The sequence below is a fragment of the Hirundo rustica genome, chromosome 1 (assembly GCF_015227805.2).
Source record: "Hirundo rustica isolate bHirRus1 chromosome 1, bHirRus1.pri.v3, whole genome shotgun sequence".
Classification (NCBI taxonomy): Eukaryota; Metazoa; Chordata; class Aves; order Passeriformes; family Hirundinidae; genus Hirundo; species Hirundo rustica.
The window spans coordinates 141,991,382-142,008,802 of record NC_053450.1 but is presented as its reverse complement, the minus strand read 5'-3'; the positions used below and the strand labels follow the sequence as shown (position 1 = coordinate 142,008,802).

The 17,421-nt window shown below is 36.7% G+C and overlaps 1 protein-coding gene across 1 annotated transcript in view; it reads left to right on the top strand.

Annotated features, from left to right (window-relative positions):
* Positions 1-16,736, top strand: part of KIF5B (kinesin family member 5B) — a 33,823-nt gene extending 17,087 nt beyond the window's left edge. The window contains exons 12-26 of the mRNA XM_040056605.2: positions 634-827; positions 1,762-1,830; positions 2,918-3,124; positions 4,864-5,007; positions 5,647-5,835; positions 6,698-6,815; positions 7,154-7,215; positions 7,329-7,438; positions 7,619-7,720; positions 9,771-9,831; positions 9,950-10,021; positions 10,145-10,249; positions 10,747-10,963; positions 12,632-12,761; positions 14,162-16,736. Coding sequence (XP_039912539.1) covers positions 634-827; positions 1,762-1,830; positions 2,918-3,124; positions 4,864-5,007; positions 5,647-5,835; positions 6,698-6,815; positions 7,154-7,215; positions 7,329-7,438; positions 7,619-7,720; positions 9,771-9,831; positions 9,950-10,021; positions 10,145-10,249; positions 10,747-10,963; positions 12,632-12,761; positions 14,162-14,168 — 1,787 coding nt within the window. The 3' untranslated portion in view covers positions 14,169-16,736. The remainder of the gene's footprint in view (positions 1-633; positions 828-1,761; positions 1,831-2,917; positions 3,125-4,863; positions 5,008-5,646; positions 5,836-6,697; positions 6,816-7,153; positions 7,216-7,328; positions 7,439-7,618; positions 7,721-9,770; positions 9,832-9,949; positions 10,022-10,144; positions 10,250-10,746; positions 10,964-12,631; positions 12,762-14,161) is intronic.
* Positions 16,737-17,421: the final 685 nt, after the last annotated feature.

The following is a 17,421-nucleotide window of genomic DNA, read 5'->3' as shown; positions in this document are numbered from 1 at the left end:
GTAGGATGTGGGTTTTTTTATTGTTTTGTAGAGCTGGTATGAGGCCACACCTGAAATGTCAATATTCTGAAAGAACTATACTTCACATAACATATTGGAGTATTGGAAAGAGCCTGTACCTCCCAAGGACTGCATAAAATGTTTTGAATAAAGTGCTAAGGAATTTCGTTTAATTTACCAGAGAAGTGCCTTGGCATGTAGTGAAGTTCTTCACTGTGAAGTTAGTGTTCTCATGGGAAAAAACTTTATGAACATAAAAGGATAAAAGTGTAACTGAAAATATTTTAAGTTAGAAGCAAAGCAGTGTAAAAGTAAATATGGCTACCTAATCAAACAGTGCTGAGGGAAAGAGAATTTCCTGTCTTCTGGAAAGTTAGATGACTTTCTAGAAGATAAAGTTTGATGTGTAATTTGAAGCTCATAACAGAGTAGCTGGGTGAAACACAATGTTTTGTGTTAAGCAGGAAATAGTTTGGATGATCTTGTGGTCTTTTTTTTCTGCCAATTAATCAGCTGAACTCAATTGCTTATTAACTGTAATACCCTTAGTAGGAAATATGTAATACTTCTCAAAGGTAATTTTGTGGGAAATATGTCATGGCTAATTATACTAAAATTAAATGTACTTCTAAGGGGAGACTGTACCAGTTGATGAGCAGTTTGACAAGGAGAAGGCCAATTTAGAAGCTTTTGCAGTGGACAAGGATATTACTGTTATTAATGATAAACCAGCTACCACAATTGGAGTAACTGGCAATTTCACTGATGCTGAGAGAAGGAAATGTGAGGAAGAAATTGCCAAACTTTACAAACAACTGGATGACAAGGTATGCCATTCTTACTTAATGTAAGATCTCTTGAAAATATGATTTGTACTATATTATTGTATAATATTTCTTCAGCATTCTCAGGAGGAGAAGCCATAGGGTAGGTACGAATCTCTTCATTGTTGTGACCCAAGAGAACGGCCTGAAGTTATGTCAGGGGCAGTTTAGGTTGGATATTGGAAAAGGTTCTTCATCCCAGAGGGTGGTTGGGCACTGGAACAGGCTGGAACAGGGAAGTGGGCACATCACCAAACCTGACAGAGTTCAAGTGTTCAGAAAATGCTCTTGGGCACAGGGTGTAACTCTTGGGGTGTCCTGCCTGACTGAGAGTTGGACTTGATGATCCTGATGGATCCCTTCCAACTCAGCTTATTCCATGATGCTGTATTTAATTTGCCAGTGTTCATTTGTTAGCTCAGCTTGTTGAAGTGTTTGCTGAGAGTGCTTCCTCTTAATTCTGATTAAGAGAAGTCAAAGCTGCCTTATCTGGTGCTAAGGGAGTGTCATTTGTTAGTTGTGAAAAAATGGATGTGGGAAAATGAGTAACCAGAAGACAATTTTTTCTTTCTGTGTTTTGGATATTTTATTTAAAATAAATAATATCAAATTTAAGCAGTAGTACTGTATTTGAATAGAAAAATTCTTTTAATTAAATTGTAATTGTTTCTTGGAAGTTAGAACAACTTGGAGAAGACTTGGAAAAGCACAGGTATAAGACTTTTGATCTGAAGCATGGTGTAGTACAAATACATGCCATGTTAAGAGCCTAATGAATCAACCAGTGAAATGAAAAAGATGGGGTTTTATTTTTATTACTTTGTTGTGTAATTTCTCGGAATAGGGAAAAGTTGGATACCTAACATCTGCTGTCTCCTAGATTATTTTTTGAGTGGTATTTGTCAGTTTTATGAACACAGTCATATTTTGACTGCAGGATGAAGAAATTAATCAGCAGAGTCAACTAGTAGAAAAACTGAAGACACAGATGTTGGATCAGGAAGAGGTGAGTTTTGCTCTTGTGTCTTTATTTTCATTTGTCTTTCCTTTAAAGAAATTTGAGGTATTTGGAATTGGTTGTGGTTTATGACCAGGGAGTAGAATGACAGCTGACTACTGCACAATAGTTCTCTTCTGTGCCTTATCTAAATGCTCTGCCTGTTCATTCCTCCCACTTACACTGTGCTGATGGCCAAACTTAAACCAGTTTACTTGGATCTTAAGTATCCATGAAGATTGAAGGCATTGAAGTATTTTATGCAAAGACAGCCACAGTTATCTTCCCTGTGCAGAGTTAGCTGGTTGTCAAAACTGAAGGTAATTTGATTTAATGTAAAAATCTGTTTTAAGGTTTACTGCTGGGCAGTTGCTGTACAGAGAGAGGAGAGAAATGTATTGGCCCATAATGAAAAAGGAAGTATCTCTGTGTTAGTTTAGACCATACTTGCTAGAATATTCAAATTATTTCTATGCACATTGGTTGGCAGGGATATAAATTAATGGGGGAAAATTCCTGTTAATAATGAAACTTACATTTAACCAAAATATTAGAAAAATTACTTCCCTATAGCACAGAGATTTAAAAAAATGGTAATCCTTGTGTACATGTTCAGCAGGAAAGGGGCAAAGGACTAGGGAAGTTGGAGCTACTGTTGAATCTAAAATAAATAGATCTGCTTTTTTACATTTGTACACTTTGTCTAGTTATTCTTTAGTAGCTAACAGAGTTAAAATACTGGAAGTTTAGTCCCTGGACCATTGACAATTTCAGATTCATGAGCAGTGTTCAGTGGCTTTTTATGAACTTGCAGTATTCCATGTGCATTTTTAATGGCTATCCATGTATGTCTTCATTTGTAATCACTTGCATTTTTAAGAAATTTAAAAACTTAAAGAACGGTGAATATAGATGGTAAATTTAGTTGTTCATTATATTCTGTTCTTAGTATCCTTATTGCACAAAACTAGCCACTAGGAGTGTAGATACAAGCTATTGTAGTAGCTAAAAGCATTAATAAAATTCAAGATATGCATGGAATTTTCTTCTTTTTTTTAATTGTTACATTTTTATTAAATCTTTATCAATATTGCAGCTTCTGGCATCAACCAGACGGGACCAAGACAACCTGCAAGCAGAGTTGAATCGCCTTCAGGCTGAAAATGATGCTTCGAAAGAGGAAGTGAAAGAGGTGTTACAAGCCCTTGAAGAATTAGCTGTCAACTATGATCAGAAGTCTCAGGAAGTAGAAGATAAGGCAAAGGAATATGAACTGCTTAGTGATGAACTCAATCAAAAATCGGTATGAAATTGGGATAAGGAGTTACTGACAATCTTCAGTGTGACTTTGCTTGCCTTACCCATATTTCTTAAAGTCATTTGGAAGTATTCCACAAGGAAAAATGAGAGCCTAAGTCTAAAACTTCGGTTTTTGGGAAATGATTTTCTAAAACCTGTAAGCTTAAGAAAAAGTGTATGGTGATTATTGACCTTGATAGCACTTGTCTTTTTAGTGCCTGTGACATTTTACTACCTGAAGAGTGTTTAGAAATATCCTAGGTGTCAAAACGTAACACTTTCGTTACATGCTGGGTTTTTTCTTTCTGGTGCAGTTAGGGAAATCCTGACTTAGGAATCGCTTCTTCCGATCTTGGAAGTTGCAGTGAGCATGCTACAGCTTTTCTTGAAAGGAGTGAAGGATAACTTATCTTGATGCCTTCAAAAATAAGCAGTTTGGTTTACTTTCTGAAAGGAGTAGTTGAGCATGTATTCCAGAAGTTAACCCTGGTTAAAATGCAGCATCAGTCTCACAGAATACTGTGTACCTACCAGCGAAGTTTCTGAACTGACTGACAGTTTGGGTGGCCAGTTATTTGGCAGACATCTATCAGTTTTAAGCAGTTAATTCTCTACCTACTATCCTAAAATTCTAAGTACTAGAAAGGATCAGCATGTTTCCTGGCATTGCAGACAATATTAATGGAACAAGTCTCACTGTTCTCTCCTAGAAGATGATAATTAGGAGGACTTGGGTCTCCTAGTGTCTGTGGCTTTCAATTTTCAGTTACTAAGATTTGACTTGGTAGAAAACTAGTGTTATATTTGAAGTTCACAAGATCAGGAAACTTCTCTTTAAACTTCTGAGTATTCTGAGCTGAGTAATCTTAACTGCTAACTTACATCACTTGAAGATGGGCCAAAAGTCAGGGAATGTATGGTCTTATAAGCAGCATTTAAAATCTGTTGGAGTAGGCTTGCTGTGTGTGTATGATTCTGAAGTGTGTGGTTTGTTTTTGGCTGGTTTTTTTTTGTTGTTTGTTTGTTTGCTTTATTGATGTAGGGTTTTTTTAATTATAGGTAGTGATTTTAGATATTATAACCAACATCCACTGAGTGTCATGAAAAACTCAATCTGCAAGAAAGCAGTTGTTCAGAGGTGTCAAAAAATTAAGACATCCCAATCTGGCACTGCTAACCCATGCAGTAATCATCCTTTGGGATCTCTGCCTGAAGCTTTCTGGCTGTAAAACTTCCGGTGTTTTTTTAAAACTGGACAACAAATAGCAGACTCTTGAGCATGTGAGCTGCTGAGCTGCAGCCACTACAACCAGAAGAGCTCAAACCAGCTGAAAAAGTGCTCAAGAACAAGTGTTGTGCTTATGAAAGCTCAGTACTGGGAGAGTACTCTTCATTTTTTGATTTGCAAGTAGGGAAGAGTTAAGAGCTCTGCAGATAAAGCTGAAATGGTTTTCATTTACCAGAATATGGTGAGAAGTGTTGGATTTGCTGTCCATTTACCCTTTTTCTATAAATATGATTCCCTGCAACATTTAATTGTATGTAACTCTAAATGCTGTTTTAAGTGTTAACACTAATTTTGCTGCAGAGGTTTAAGATTATATTTTGTGAGTTGAAGGTCTCTGTCCCCAGTACGTTTTAGTTCTTTCAGAGGAAATGCTGGTGCTCCGTAAATAGTATGAAACTAGTTCCCAGGAACAAGGGTGTGTTTTGTTTAATCAAGGATAACTTCTTTTACTATAGGTCACTTTAGCCAGTATAGATGCAGAGCTTCAGAAACTTAAAGAAATGACCAACCATCAGAAGAAACGAGCGACAGAAATGATGGCCTCCTTACTAAAAGACCTTGCAGAGATTGGAATTGCCGTAGGAAATAATGATGTCAAGGTAAGAGTTAATCGCTGCTGTCTTCAATGCCATGTATAAACACCTATATTGTGGGTAGGTGGGGATATTTTCTTAGTGTGGTAAAAATTACCACCATAGGAAGCTTTATGTATATTAATTTGGACATAAGCTTCTCCATTGCTTATATTGTGACTTAATCAGGTCCCAGACAGAATTTGATTATGCATAGACAAGGAGGAGCAAGCATGATTTTTTTCTGAAGCAGTGTTCTTGTTCGTGTTACCAAACTGCTGTATGAAGTGGTCTTAATCAACAGCATTGTCTTGGAAATCTAATATTGACCTACAGTGAGGATCAGGATGATACTTGTATTAAAAACAGGATGAGGACATGAAATAAAACCTAAGTCTAGAGGATGGCTGTAGAGCAACAATGTAAACAGTATTAGAAATCAAAAGTGAATTGTATTTCTTTCTCCAAGCAACTCATTGTCTTTGTGCAGACTTCTAAGTAATCAATCAGGAAATTTAAATACCAAAATATAAGGTTAGGATTTTTTTAAGTTCTGTGGTTATCAGTTGAGGCTGGGGATGTGTCCTGGGCATTAAGATGCTCCAGTGCACTATTAGTCACTTTTGTTCTCTGAGCTTTCTAAATGTGCTGTTCCACCTTTTTCAGCAACCTGAGGGAACTGGCATGATCGATGAAGAGTTCACAGTTGCAAGACTGTACATTAGCAAAATGAAATCAGAAGTAAAAACAATGGTGAAACGTTGCAAACAGTTAGAAGGCACACAAGCTGAAAGCAATAAGAAAATGGAAGAAAATGAAAAGGAGTTGGCTGCCTGCCAGCTCCGGATCTCACAGGTAAATATTTCTCTATAGTGTACAGTGTTCTTTATAAGTTAAATTCATTAACCTATTGGGGAAAAGAGTTGCAGGGTATTTCTGGCACCTAACAAAGCACACTGTGAGTGAACAGTCATAAGACTCAGCTGTTTCCTTAGTACTCTCATCAGATTGGGTGCTTCTGAGTAATTCAGTGTGACAGGATGTCAGAATTTCTGCAATATAGCTGTAGCCTGTTAATGCTTTTGTACCATTTGTATTAAATACTGGAGACTGTGTGTTTTCCATCACAGGATTCTTTACAAATACAAGTCTTAGAGAAGCAGTGGCTAGTGGGCACTCTGCCTGCCAATGCCCCAAGCTGGAAGTTTGGGAGAGGTAATAGCACAGTAAAATTCCAGCAGGTTTGCATAGCAGATGAAATTTATTCCTAATGTGAGAAAGGCCATTTTAATGTGATTGTTAGATAAGATAAGTAATGTGACTTCTAACACTTCTGAAAACTGTAATCCAGATATGCAGTTTAATATTTCTGTATTTTGTTTTTCATACAGATAATCATCTTTTTTAAAATCAGGACACATACATTTCAGGGCAATCTTCTAAATGCAGTGTGCCTCTCTCGCCTCTGTTAGTATTTAATGTCAAAAACATCTCCCAGCCAAGAATGTATTTCATTCCAATCCAGAATAAAGGCATTGTTTTAAAGGCTACATTACAGATCTTCTTGAGTAGTCGTATCCTTCTAAGAGTCTAGTTGGCACCATTTTTGTTTTGAGATGAGGTTACTTGTTGTGTAAAAAATAAGTATGAACTGTTCATGCAGATGTAATTCCATGGTACCTAGTTCCAAAGCAAATGAATCTTTTCATTCCACAAGCATGAAGCCAAGATCAAGTCACTGACTGAATATCTTCAGAATGTGGAACAGAAAAAGAGGCAGCTGGAAGAATCTGTGGATTCCCTTAATGAAGAATTAGTTCAACTCCGAGCACAGGGTAGGACTTCTGTCCCTACACTCCACCCACTGCTATTTTAACAACATAGTGGTAAATAGGGTATTGCTGTTCTGTTTAGGTTGAAAGGTAGAGCTATAGAAAGGCTTTTTGCCACTGAACATGTAGAATTAATCCATGGTAAAACATGTTTGCTATTTGAAAGAATTGTTACTGATAGGATTAAAGATGTTATTACTAATTTAATTCATTTTTGTGGTGGGAGGGGACTTTTTCCAAATAGTTAGGTGTTGGCAAGGGAAGGGGAAATTAGTACCATCATCCATGTGATTGCATAAATACCTGGCTGAAATATGTGTTTTGTTCTCTATTCCTTCTAGAAAAGGTCCATGAGATGGAGAAAGAGCACTTAAATAAGGTTCAAACTGCAAATGAAGTCAAGGTAAGTCAATTTCATTGTTCAAAAAAAACCAAAACTCTAACAACACAAATCCCTACAGACTGAAGTCTGGTGGTGACTCAGAGTATTTAATATGTTCTGTTTTTTTCAAACAGCAAGCTGTGGAGCAACAAATTCAGAGCCATCGTGAGACGCATCAGAAACAAATCAGTAGCCTGAGAGATGAAGTTGATGCCAAGGAGAAGCTCATCACTGAGCTTCAAGAGTAAGTACTTGTCATTATTTTAGTGGCACCAAATTGTCTCTGGACTGTGCAAGTACAGAAGCACAGTACAGTGGAAGGAAGTGATGAGAGTTTCTTCCAGAACTGTCCTTCTGTCTTCCATTTTGTTACTGAGTATGCTGAGAGCTTTCAGCTGATAAAATATTTACTTTCTGTGTTTAGCCAAAACCAGAAGATGATGCTTGAACAGGAACGTCTGAGAGTCGAGCATGAGAAGCTGAAAGCGACTGATCAGGAAAAAAGCAGAAAACTTCATGAGCTTACGTAAGTGATAATGATGCATAAAACAAATGTGTGTGGGGACACTTACTCTATAAACTAGTGACTAATATGATGCAGTGCCTGTTACTTTATAGTATGCTTATTAAAGAGGCCTTCTTGAACCTTTTTTAAAACCTTTGCACTGCATGAATACTTAAAATAGGAAATAAAATTATGAAAGATATGAAGGCCATAACTATTTTTTTGTTATTATGCTATGGATTGGAGTAATTAACTTTTCAATTTGCAGGTAAGTATTTCATTCTGTAACACTGCAAGAGTCTTCTAACAATTCCCCTTAGTCTTTTTCTGGTTCTTGTGTTCCCTTATTCTTTTTATGGTTCTTATGTGATTTAACGTGTTAGGTGGCTCTAATTGGTTTATTCTAAAAATTAAATAGTTGCATACTTCATTGATTAACTAAATACAATGTCTTAGTGAATTAGAGACTCAAAAGTTAGTGTAAAAATGGAATTACGTTCCGCTTGCAGGTAAGTATCCAAGTCAAGCTCAAAAACAGTTCTGAGCTTCTAGAAATCTGACTGTAATCTCCTGGAAATCTTTCAGAGTGTATCAGTTGTAACCCCTTCCTGGCACATAACAAATTTATCTTTACAGAAGCTAAAAATACATTATACTTAAAAGTACTTCTTGAAAAGTGCTTTTTGGCTATGTTCAAAACACAGTGGTTTTCAGGCATTTTTATAATGGAAATTGAAGTAATAAGAGGGACCTGACCGATCTGTGCTGGTAACTAAGAAGCAATGCTTGGTTTGTTTTTTTCTACTTTTTTTTTGTTTATCCTGTTTAACTGACTAAAATTTTAACAGTACTCTGGTCTCATGAATCCATCTTATTTTGATTTATTTATGTGCCACAGTGATTACAAAACTTACATTAACTACAATAGATACAAAAATACAATTCTTTTGTCTTGGAAAATTTCCTATACGTATCACATTATTGCTTTCTATTTCAGTTTGCAGGCTCAGCTACATCTAGCATTGACCGCTTTAAAGCACTTGCTGTATAAGAACATTCCTCTTCAAAAGATTTGCAAAGAAGTTTTAAAAAATAGTTTTGTATTCTGGATCCTCCCCCAGCCTTTTTGAATCCAGTTATTTTCCACTGAATATCATGAATGTGCATGGCAAATGACAGACTGAGAACAATGCAGATTATTCACCTTATTTTTTCAATTTGAAGTTGTATAAGATGCCTGGAACTCCTTACCCAGAGACATCTGGAAAATGGATAGGATAGTGACAATATGTAGAATATTTTATTAGATGAAATGTTTGCTCATTTAACTGTGAACTAGTAGTGAAACTGACTGAGCGAGGAGAAATTTCAAGAGGAAAAGAAGCTTTTTTAACTACTTAACAGGAACAGTTCATTTTCGTTCAGTCCTTGGCCTTTCTATTCTAATCTCAGGTCATAAGAAAGAAAAGTCCACGTTCCTTTCCTGTATTCTGTCATCTTGGTAACTGTACTGACTTACAGTTCTGAGAAAGAACATTTCCTGTGCAGAAAATGCTTTCACATTCATTGGCAAGACAGCAGCTCTGTACACTGATAGTCATCAGGTTATATTCCTGTACACTGACATTGTTGTTTATGATGCTGCTTTTACCAACGTGTTGAGGGTGAGGTGTTAAAGAAAACAAAGAGAAAATTTTTAATCTGGCTCATGACACTTAGCTCAGAGCTAAGAACATTTGTAGGATAAGATCTCCTCAAATATTTACTCCGAAACTGACTCTGAAACTCTTGTCTTTTACTGTTGTAGAAACTTTTGTAATTTATGCTTCTGAACGTACTTATTTGTATTCAATAATAAAAGTACATCCCTCTTTTCCTTTTGCAACTCCCCCAATCCCAGCAGCCCCATGTTGTACAGATTTCTGAGTGTCATCTCTTGGTTACATCTTTAATTTAAGACTTGAACCAAAAGACTTTTCATTTGTGCCGTACAGTGTTTATTACTCTAGTCCTCTAAAACAAAATTTCTAATTTTTCTAGGATATTTCAGGAATAATTTATTCTCTTTTAGGGTTATGCAGGACAGACGGGAACAAGCAAGGCAAGATTTAAAGGGGTTGGAAGAGACTGTGGTAAGATAATCAGAATATATTCCAAAGCAAATATCAATATTTGTCTCTTTTTTTTTTTCCTTTCTTTCTTTCAGAGTTTGTTTGGGTTGTTTTGTTAATTTCTTGTCCTTAACTGTAGGCAAAAGAACTTCAGACTCTTCACAATCTTCGGAAGCTGTTTGTTCAAGATCTGGCTACTAGAGTGAAAAAGGTAATGTGGCGCTGTAGTTAAAGTTGTTGTTCCTGAGAATGCTGCTTCTGGCTTGATCTTAATATGCAAGTTCAGATTTGTACTCAGCCTCCTGTCTCCCTCCCCATTTCTTTGTTACTGCAGAGTGCTGAGATCGACTCAGATGATACAGGAGGTAGTGCTGCACAGAAACAGAAGATTTCCTTCCTTGAGAATAATCTTGAACAGCTTACAAAGGTTCACAAGCAGGTACAGTGAGACTTCATTTCAAATTTTAATAAAACTGCTCCAGATCCATTATTACAGAAGCAACTGCCTGTTCGTCATAAAGTAACTTTTACAAGTAAATACCTCTACATCTTAAGTGTGTCTTGTGATACAGGAAAACTTTAGTCTATTATTTTGTAACATAAATTAATCAGCTGTTTTAAGTACATGTGAGTGTACAACAAAATAGCTGCATTTAAACTGAAAGAGCCCCAAGTTCATGTTTAGGCTTCATATATGAGTCTAGGAGCTGCTTGCCTGTCTGGGTGAGTGCCTCTGTTGGGTAGCAGGTTCTTCCACCTGAACTGATTTTTCAAATTACAGTCTCAATGTCACTGACCTCCACAGATTTACTAAAAGCTTAAGCAAAGTTCATATAGTAACGCTACTGTTTTGCCTCTTTAGGGCTGGGGAGGGTATTTGGTTAGCTCTCCCTCTGAAGAGAGATAGCAAGAAAATAATCACTTGTGGTTTTGTAGCTGGTACGTGATAATGCTGATCTTCGCTGTGAACTTCCTAAACTGGAGAAGCGTCTTAGAGCTACAGCTGAAAGAGTTAAGGCTTTGGAGTCTGCACTGAAGGAAGCCAAAGAGAACGCTTCTCGTGATCGCAAGCGGTATCAGCAAGAAGTAGATCGTATAAAGGAAGCTGTAAGATCCAAGAATATGGCCAGAAGAGGACACTCGGCACAAATTGGTAAATAACGACTCCCTTGCCCCCTTAAGCTTCATCTATCTCCTACTTTTGTTTTCTTTTGTTTTGTTTTTGTGAATATGTGCATCTTTCAGCCCTCATTGAAACTGCACATATCAATGGGATCGATTTTCTACAGTGAGTTATATTTTAGTTAATAGAGTGTTTGGAGGTGATACTTAATGATTGTTTGGCTTTTTATTTCTTTTAAATGGCTTTGAAAAAGGCTTACTAATGTAGAATTCTAGCCTGAGTATGTTATATTTCCTAGAAGAGACAGTACGTTGCATACGAGTCTTAATCTCTTAGATCATTCCAATTTCTAAGATTAAATAGGTATCTCAAGGCAACAAGAAAGATTAAGCCATCACCTTCAACAATAATAACAAAAAAATTGACCTGATTTTATGGAAGGGCAGACAGAAACCCACAATATCCAAAGATCCTTAATTACCTTTTCTTTGTTCCAAAACATACAGTATCCACAGCCTTCTCTAGGGGAAAATAACAGAAAAACAGGGGTGGGAAGGTGGAGGCAAAATAGCCATATTCCTTTGCTCCTCCACCTGCCATTACTCTATCGAGTGCTGTGGACCAAGGAGGTGTATGACCTGTGGAGAACTTAACTGTGCACATTACACTACAGCTGTAGAACTAAAGGATTTCAGTCATCAATACACTTCTGTTAAATGTTAATGAGACTGAAAGGAGCGTTGCAGTTAAATTTTGCTCATATTCTGCAGGTCTGCAAAGACCTGTTGCAAAATAGCCACAATTTTTTGGTCAGATGAAGTGGCAGCTTGCTGACAGGTGCTTTTCTCTTAAGTTGTCTCCAAGAAAACAATCAATTCTCTAGTGATCTCACCTGAGGTATACAGCCTCTTGTGATTGTCTATAGGAGCTAGTCATGTCTTCCTGGAGATCAGCTTCCTACAAGGCAGTAATTGAGAAGCGTTTCTCTGCTGCAGCTGCCTGTAGGTTCTTTTTGCCTGCTGAAACTTTAAGTGCTTCTCTTTTATATTACAGGACTTTGTGAAGTCCTACACATACATTATGCATGTTCTGTTAAGAGCTAAGTGCAAAACTGATTGAAAATACAGTTTATTAAGTGTATGCATCTTATGAATGACCTGTCAAAACTGCGAGATTTTTACTTTGGCTATAGAGCAGGTTTTATTTTTATGTGGTGCTAGGTTGATGGAGCAGTGTTATCTGTGGAGTATTGGTACACAGAACCACCTGCAGAGAGAGGAACTAGTGACTTTGTCAATCAAGTAGGTGTGGGAAGGACAGCAAGTATAACGATTCCTTACTGATACATAACTCTCAGGAAACTGTCTAGTGTTGTGTTTCATTTGAGTTCTTATGCCAAAACTTAGGATTCATAGCTTCATGTTAGGTGGGACAGATAGTTGTTGTGAAGGTAATCTTTATCAGAAGCTTCGCGAGCTTTACAGGGGAACAATAAAAGCAAAACCTTGTCTATTCTCCAGGGCTTGTTGTAGTTGACACTAATCTGTTGCGTTCTCAGAATGCCATTCTCTATACTTGTTCTTTTATTCAAAGTGCATTCAGTTGTGATTATTACATTTGGGTAATGATGTCAGTAAATTTGAATAATCCGAGGTATTGTTGTGTATATATTTGTAAGTCCCATTTCTTGTCATGCAGCTAAGCCTATCCGCCCTGGCCAGCATCCAGCAGCTTCTCCAACTCATCCAAGTGCAATTCGTGGTGGAGGTGCGTTCACTCAGAACAGCCAGCCAGTTGTGCTGCGCGGGGGTGGACGGCAAGACAAAGTGTGAGTTTGTCTTTCAGCATTTTTTAAAATGTGTGATCAAACTACTTTGTATTAGGTTTACTACAGTTCATTCCGTGGCATAAAGTCACTTGGATAGTCAGATTAACTCCTCCTTCTACAGAATTTTACAGCCAGTGGAATGGTATAATGTACACCTGACTAAAGATGCTGCTGCTTTTCTTCTAAAACGTGTTTGCTGTAAAATGGTAATTCTGATGGTGTTCTGCAGGAGTAGAACAACATGTGGAAACAATCAATTGGAGATGGTTATCAGTCAAAGACAATAACCACTGTTTGGGAAAGGAATGGACATTTTAAGTTCTTTTGGCTTGCTAGTGTCTTTTTAAATGTGGTTTTCTTCAGGAAAACATTCAATGACAAAATAAAATTCACCATATTTTTACATGTTATTTACTTTACTTATATTTCTTTGTGTTTCCACATTGCTTCATGTGTCAGTGATTTGGAATTATTTAACAGAAGAATTCATGTCCTCATCCAGTAAACTTAAAATGTTAGCTTAGCTAAAGTGCAGTTATAGTAATTGAAATTGTGTGCTCTTACTCTAAAACATCTCTAATCTCCAAAGTAATTGCATGTTGCATAGTATTTAATATGTTTGTTGCTTTACAGAACCACCTCTCTTTTTAATGAATCTGCTTTATAGTGGGTTGGTCTATTGTTCACCTAACAGTAATGCTTTACTTTATATTCTCTGTTGTCATCTTCACTTTTGAATGTGTCTATAAATGTCTTTTAGACGTTCCCTTAGTTAATTGTATGCATCTTCTGTTTGAAATACATCTAAAATGGGGTGGGGTGCTTGAAATCTGGGTGCTCCTCTTCTGAAGGGCTCCAGAACAGCTTATGTGAATCTTGTTTCTGTTTGTTTCTTTTTGTTTTCTGACTGACTTTTCCAAGCTTTTTCTCCAATTCAGAGAGAACCGGGCTGTAGTACTAGTCAAGGTACCTGGTTCTGTTCAGTAATGTCTCTTAGTAAATAACAGGTGGGACTGATGGGTACTTCAACCTTGAATAACATTTGCCTTGAACGACCAAGGGGTTGCCACTAGCCAGGAAAAGCAGCAGCAGTCATGGGAAATGGAGCTGGGCTATAAGTGGTTTCTGTCAGTAATGTTTACTCCATTATTGCAGTCAAAATTGCATACCCAGTCAGTTTGTCATGCTATAAATTTGTTGGTAGCAGACAGCATTGCTTGAATGCTTTGTGTTGTGTGATTTCTTATTTTAAAGTGGGTTTTTTTATTAGCACTTACCTGAGTGGTTTAAGAACTGGGCTCTTAAAGGATGTGTAAATAATGATATGGTCTACTCTAAATGTAAATAATTTTGCTTTTTTTTGCTTAACTCTGTGATTGTTTTTTTTTTTCCATTTACAGTTGCTGAAACGTAAATGCAGCATGAGGAGGATTGGATATTGTGTAGAGGGAGTCATTCCATGACAATAATCTCTCCTTTTGGGGACTGTAGGATTATTTTTTGAAAATTGTATAAATTATACCTGGCCTGTACAGCTCTTCCCCCTTCTACAAATTCTGCTAACTGATTCCCAAAAAAAACCCAACTAGAGTGCAATTTTGGCGTCTTGAAAAATGACATGTTACTTAAAGTGTAGCTCTGCTTATTACACAGTTTGTCTTTCATGTCTTAAATTTAGTCTGCACTGTGCCAAGCTGAATGTACGTTGAGAAAATCTGAGTTCAAATTTTCTAGCTTAATTTTGTGTACATCTTATTGTCTTAGGGAATGTGCAACAGTGTTTAAGTATACTTTCATTTTGATCACTTCACATAACACTACATGTCCCACTGAATTAGGGCAGCAGTCTACATTACAGCTTTCTTCTGGAATGCTGCAAAGAGCATTGGAACTAACTGTGTTTGTACAGTGTGAGGATCCTGAAGTGCTGACGATGGCTGCCACGAGGCACCGCGACACCGCCGACCTAAAGAGTTCAGCATGAACGAGGCTCCGTAACTGTTCTCTAACGCCCGGCCACCGGGTGACTTAGAATTAAATACTGTACAGTAACAAGAGTAAACCTGAGTTTACAAAAAAGACTTTGGCAGTGGATTATCCCATCTGTCCTGTTCTGGTTCTGCACACAGTACAGTCTGGTGGAGTGAAAACATTCTGCTTCATTCTGATGAGCCTGCCTGGCCATTTGTCTGTATCTGTGACGGTTCACCTTCGCTATTTTATAATAGTGAAGTGATGGCAATCTAAACTATAACTTTATATTCCACTACATACAGTACTGGAATTTTTGGCTAAAATTTTAATTTTCAATTTAAAAAGCCTTTTTCAGCAACAGGCCAATGAATTCAGATACGTAAATAAAGGACACAACTTTTTAAAACTGATGTATCCAGAAATGCCAGAGGCATGTGTTTAAAATAACAATAAAATGCTACCCTGAATTGTATTTGTAATCCATTTGTAAGTAGGTATATGAAATGTCCAAAGTAGTAGTTGTTGAATATTTTTCTTCTCTTTGCAATAAAGTCCTGTAAAGTGGCTAACAAAATGAAACATGGGGTTTTGATTTTTTTTTTTTTTTTTTTTAATTTGTTTGTTGGTTTTGAGCTCCGGTACTCTCACTGAGTTGAATCCGGGGTTTAAAGTTTTATAGTATAATTTACTTAACTTATTCATAAGGTTTAGCCACTATAATTTTTAGAACAGCCTTCTTCTGTATAGAAATTAGTTACCAGGTCTTTAGGAAAGAAGATTAATGTTGCTGGAAGAATTCAATGAGTTTCTCAGACCTAGTTGATACAGCTTTTTGTTCTGGCTTGAGTTTTTTTCCTGGGTATTCAGTTATTGTGGAAATGGAAACAGTAGAAACTCTGTGACTGTTCAAACAGCAAATCACTTTCAATTTTTCTACTTTAAAATAGGCAAAATATTTATATTATGATGGAGTATAGTCAAAGTTTAGACCTTGAACCACTTTTTTTCTATATCTACAGTAGTCTGAATTTTTAATAGTTTGATTTTTAAAGGTTGAGTGTATCAGTTGGAAATCCCACTATTTTGGAGTTTTCAGCTTTTAAGACAGTTTTCTTCACTAAGGCCACCAAACACTCCAGACTTGCAGTTGTTTTAGAGCACAGTTGAAGGCAGCATACTGAGGGAAAAAAAAAAAAAAAAAAAAAAGAAACAACAAATATTTTGAATTAAATTTCTCATCATGGAATCAGCACTGTCCATTATCTTTCTTGATGTTAACTACAGGTTTTCAGGCCTTCATTTGTCAATGTGCAATCATAAAAACAAAACAACACACTCAAATGAAGCAGGATTTTTTTCTCATGCCTGTGAATGGGGGTTTCATTCCTGTAGGTAATTTTCATGGGTTTTGGTGCTGAAAATTGCTGTGTTTAAAAAATTAGATTAAATAGTAACTAGTGTGTAGCTCATTGTACATCACCTTTTTATATATAAACTTTTTTTTTTAACTTTTATGAAGTTTACCAAGAACTGCCTCTTAAAATGTACAAAAGGAAAAAAACCACACAACTTTCTTTGCTTTCTGATTTGGCTGTCAAAGGTCAGCCAGACAGGACAATTACTGTATTTTGTAAATGAAAATATTCAGTCTATATGGGGAGTGTTCAACACTGCTATTTCAACTTGCAGTCTTTGAATGGTTCTTATTTTTATGTTCCTCTAGATCATATTTTTAAAAGATGGTTTAGGATAGGAACTTGGTGAAATAATATTTATTTCAGGTGAACAACTAAATTATTTACATAACTTAAATGCTGACTCACTGCTGTGTGTAACTCTAAATTTGACATGAGGACAAGTCTACCTGTGGAATCTGATTTAACTTCAGTACACTTAAGATGCATTAAAACAATTGGTTTGGGGAAGACGCCATATAGTTTTAACTTACCTGCATGCTGTAAATGTATTTGTGTTTAAATAAAGAGGAGAAAAATCTTTGAACTTCTTTGTGCATTTATCCTATTTATTATCTCTACGTGTGGTCAAATGTGATGATGGAACAATCTGTGTGTTGTGTGTTTTGCCTGGGGCACTCCTGCGTGTGGTGTCACTTGTCTGTATGGTGATGCTCAAAGTTCTCCTTTTATCCACATGCTTGAACAGCTGTTTCCAGAATCCATGTAAACTTGGTTGGAAGGGAATTACCATGAGTTACCACTTGCTTTGTGAACCTTTTTTTAAACTTGGTGTCTGCTGCTTCAGTGACCCCTCATTCTGATTGAGACAGATTAATCCATTTCCAGTATTTCTGTGCCATCTAGGCTTCTGTAGGCTTATTTTCCTGGCACTTATTTTCCTTTACTAGTATCTGGAATAGCTGATTCTGCTTTTTCTTAGTGCTGTTGAACTGATGTTTTTTGTGGAGCAGTGTAGTTATGCAAGGAGGCCAATCAACTTCTGGAAAATTTCCATAGAAAAAGGTTTAGCTAGATGTATAGAGCTTTGATATATATATATCATAAAGGAGGTAATGATTTAAGTCTGCCAATAGAGTTATGTAAAACAAAGATCTCAGGAGGGAGAAATTGCATCTGTAAAACTGTTCAGCAATGAGCTGATCTATACTGTAAAATATTCCACGGTGTATCCTGTTAACAGAAGATGGCTCAGTCACCGTTCCCTTTTG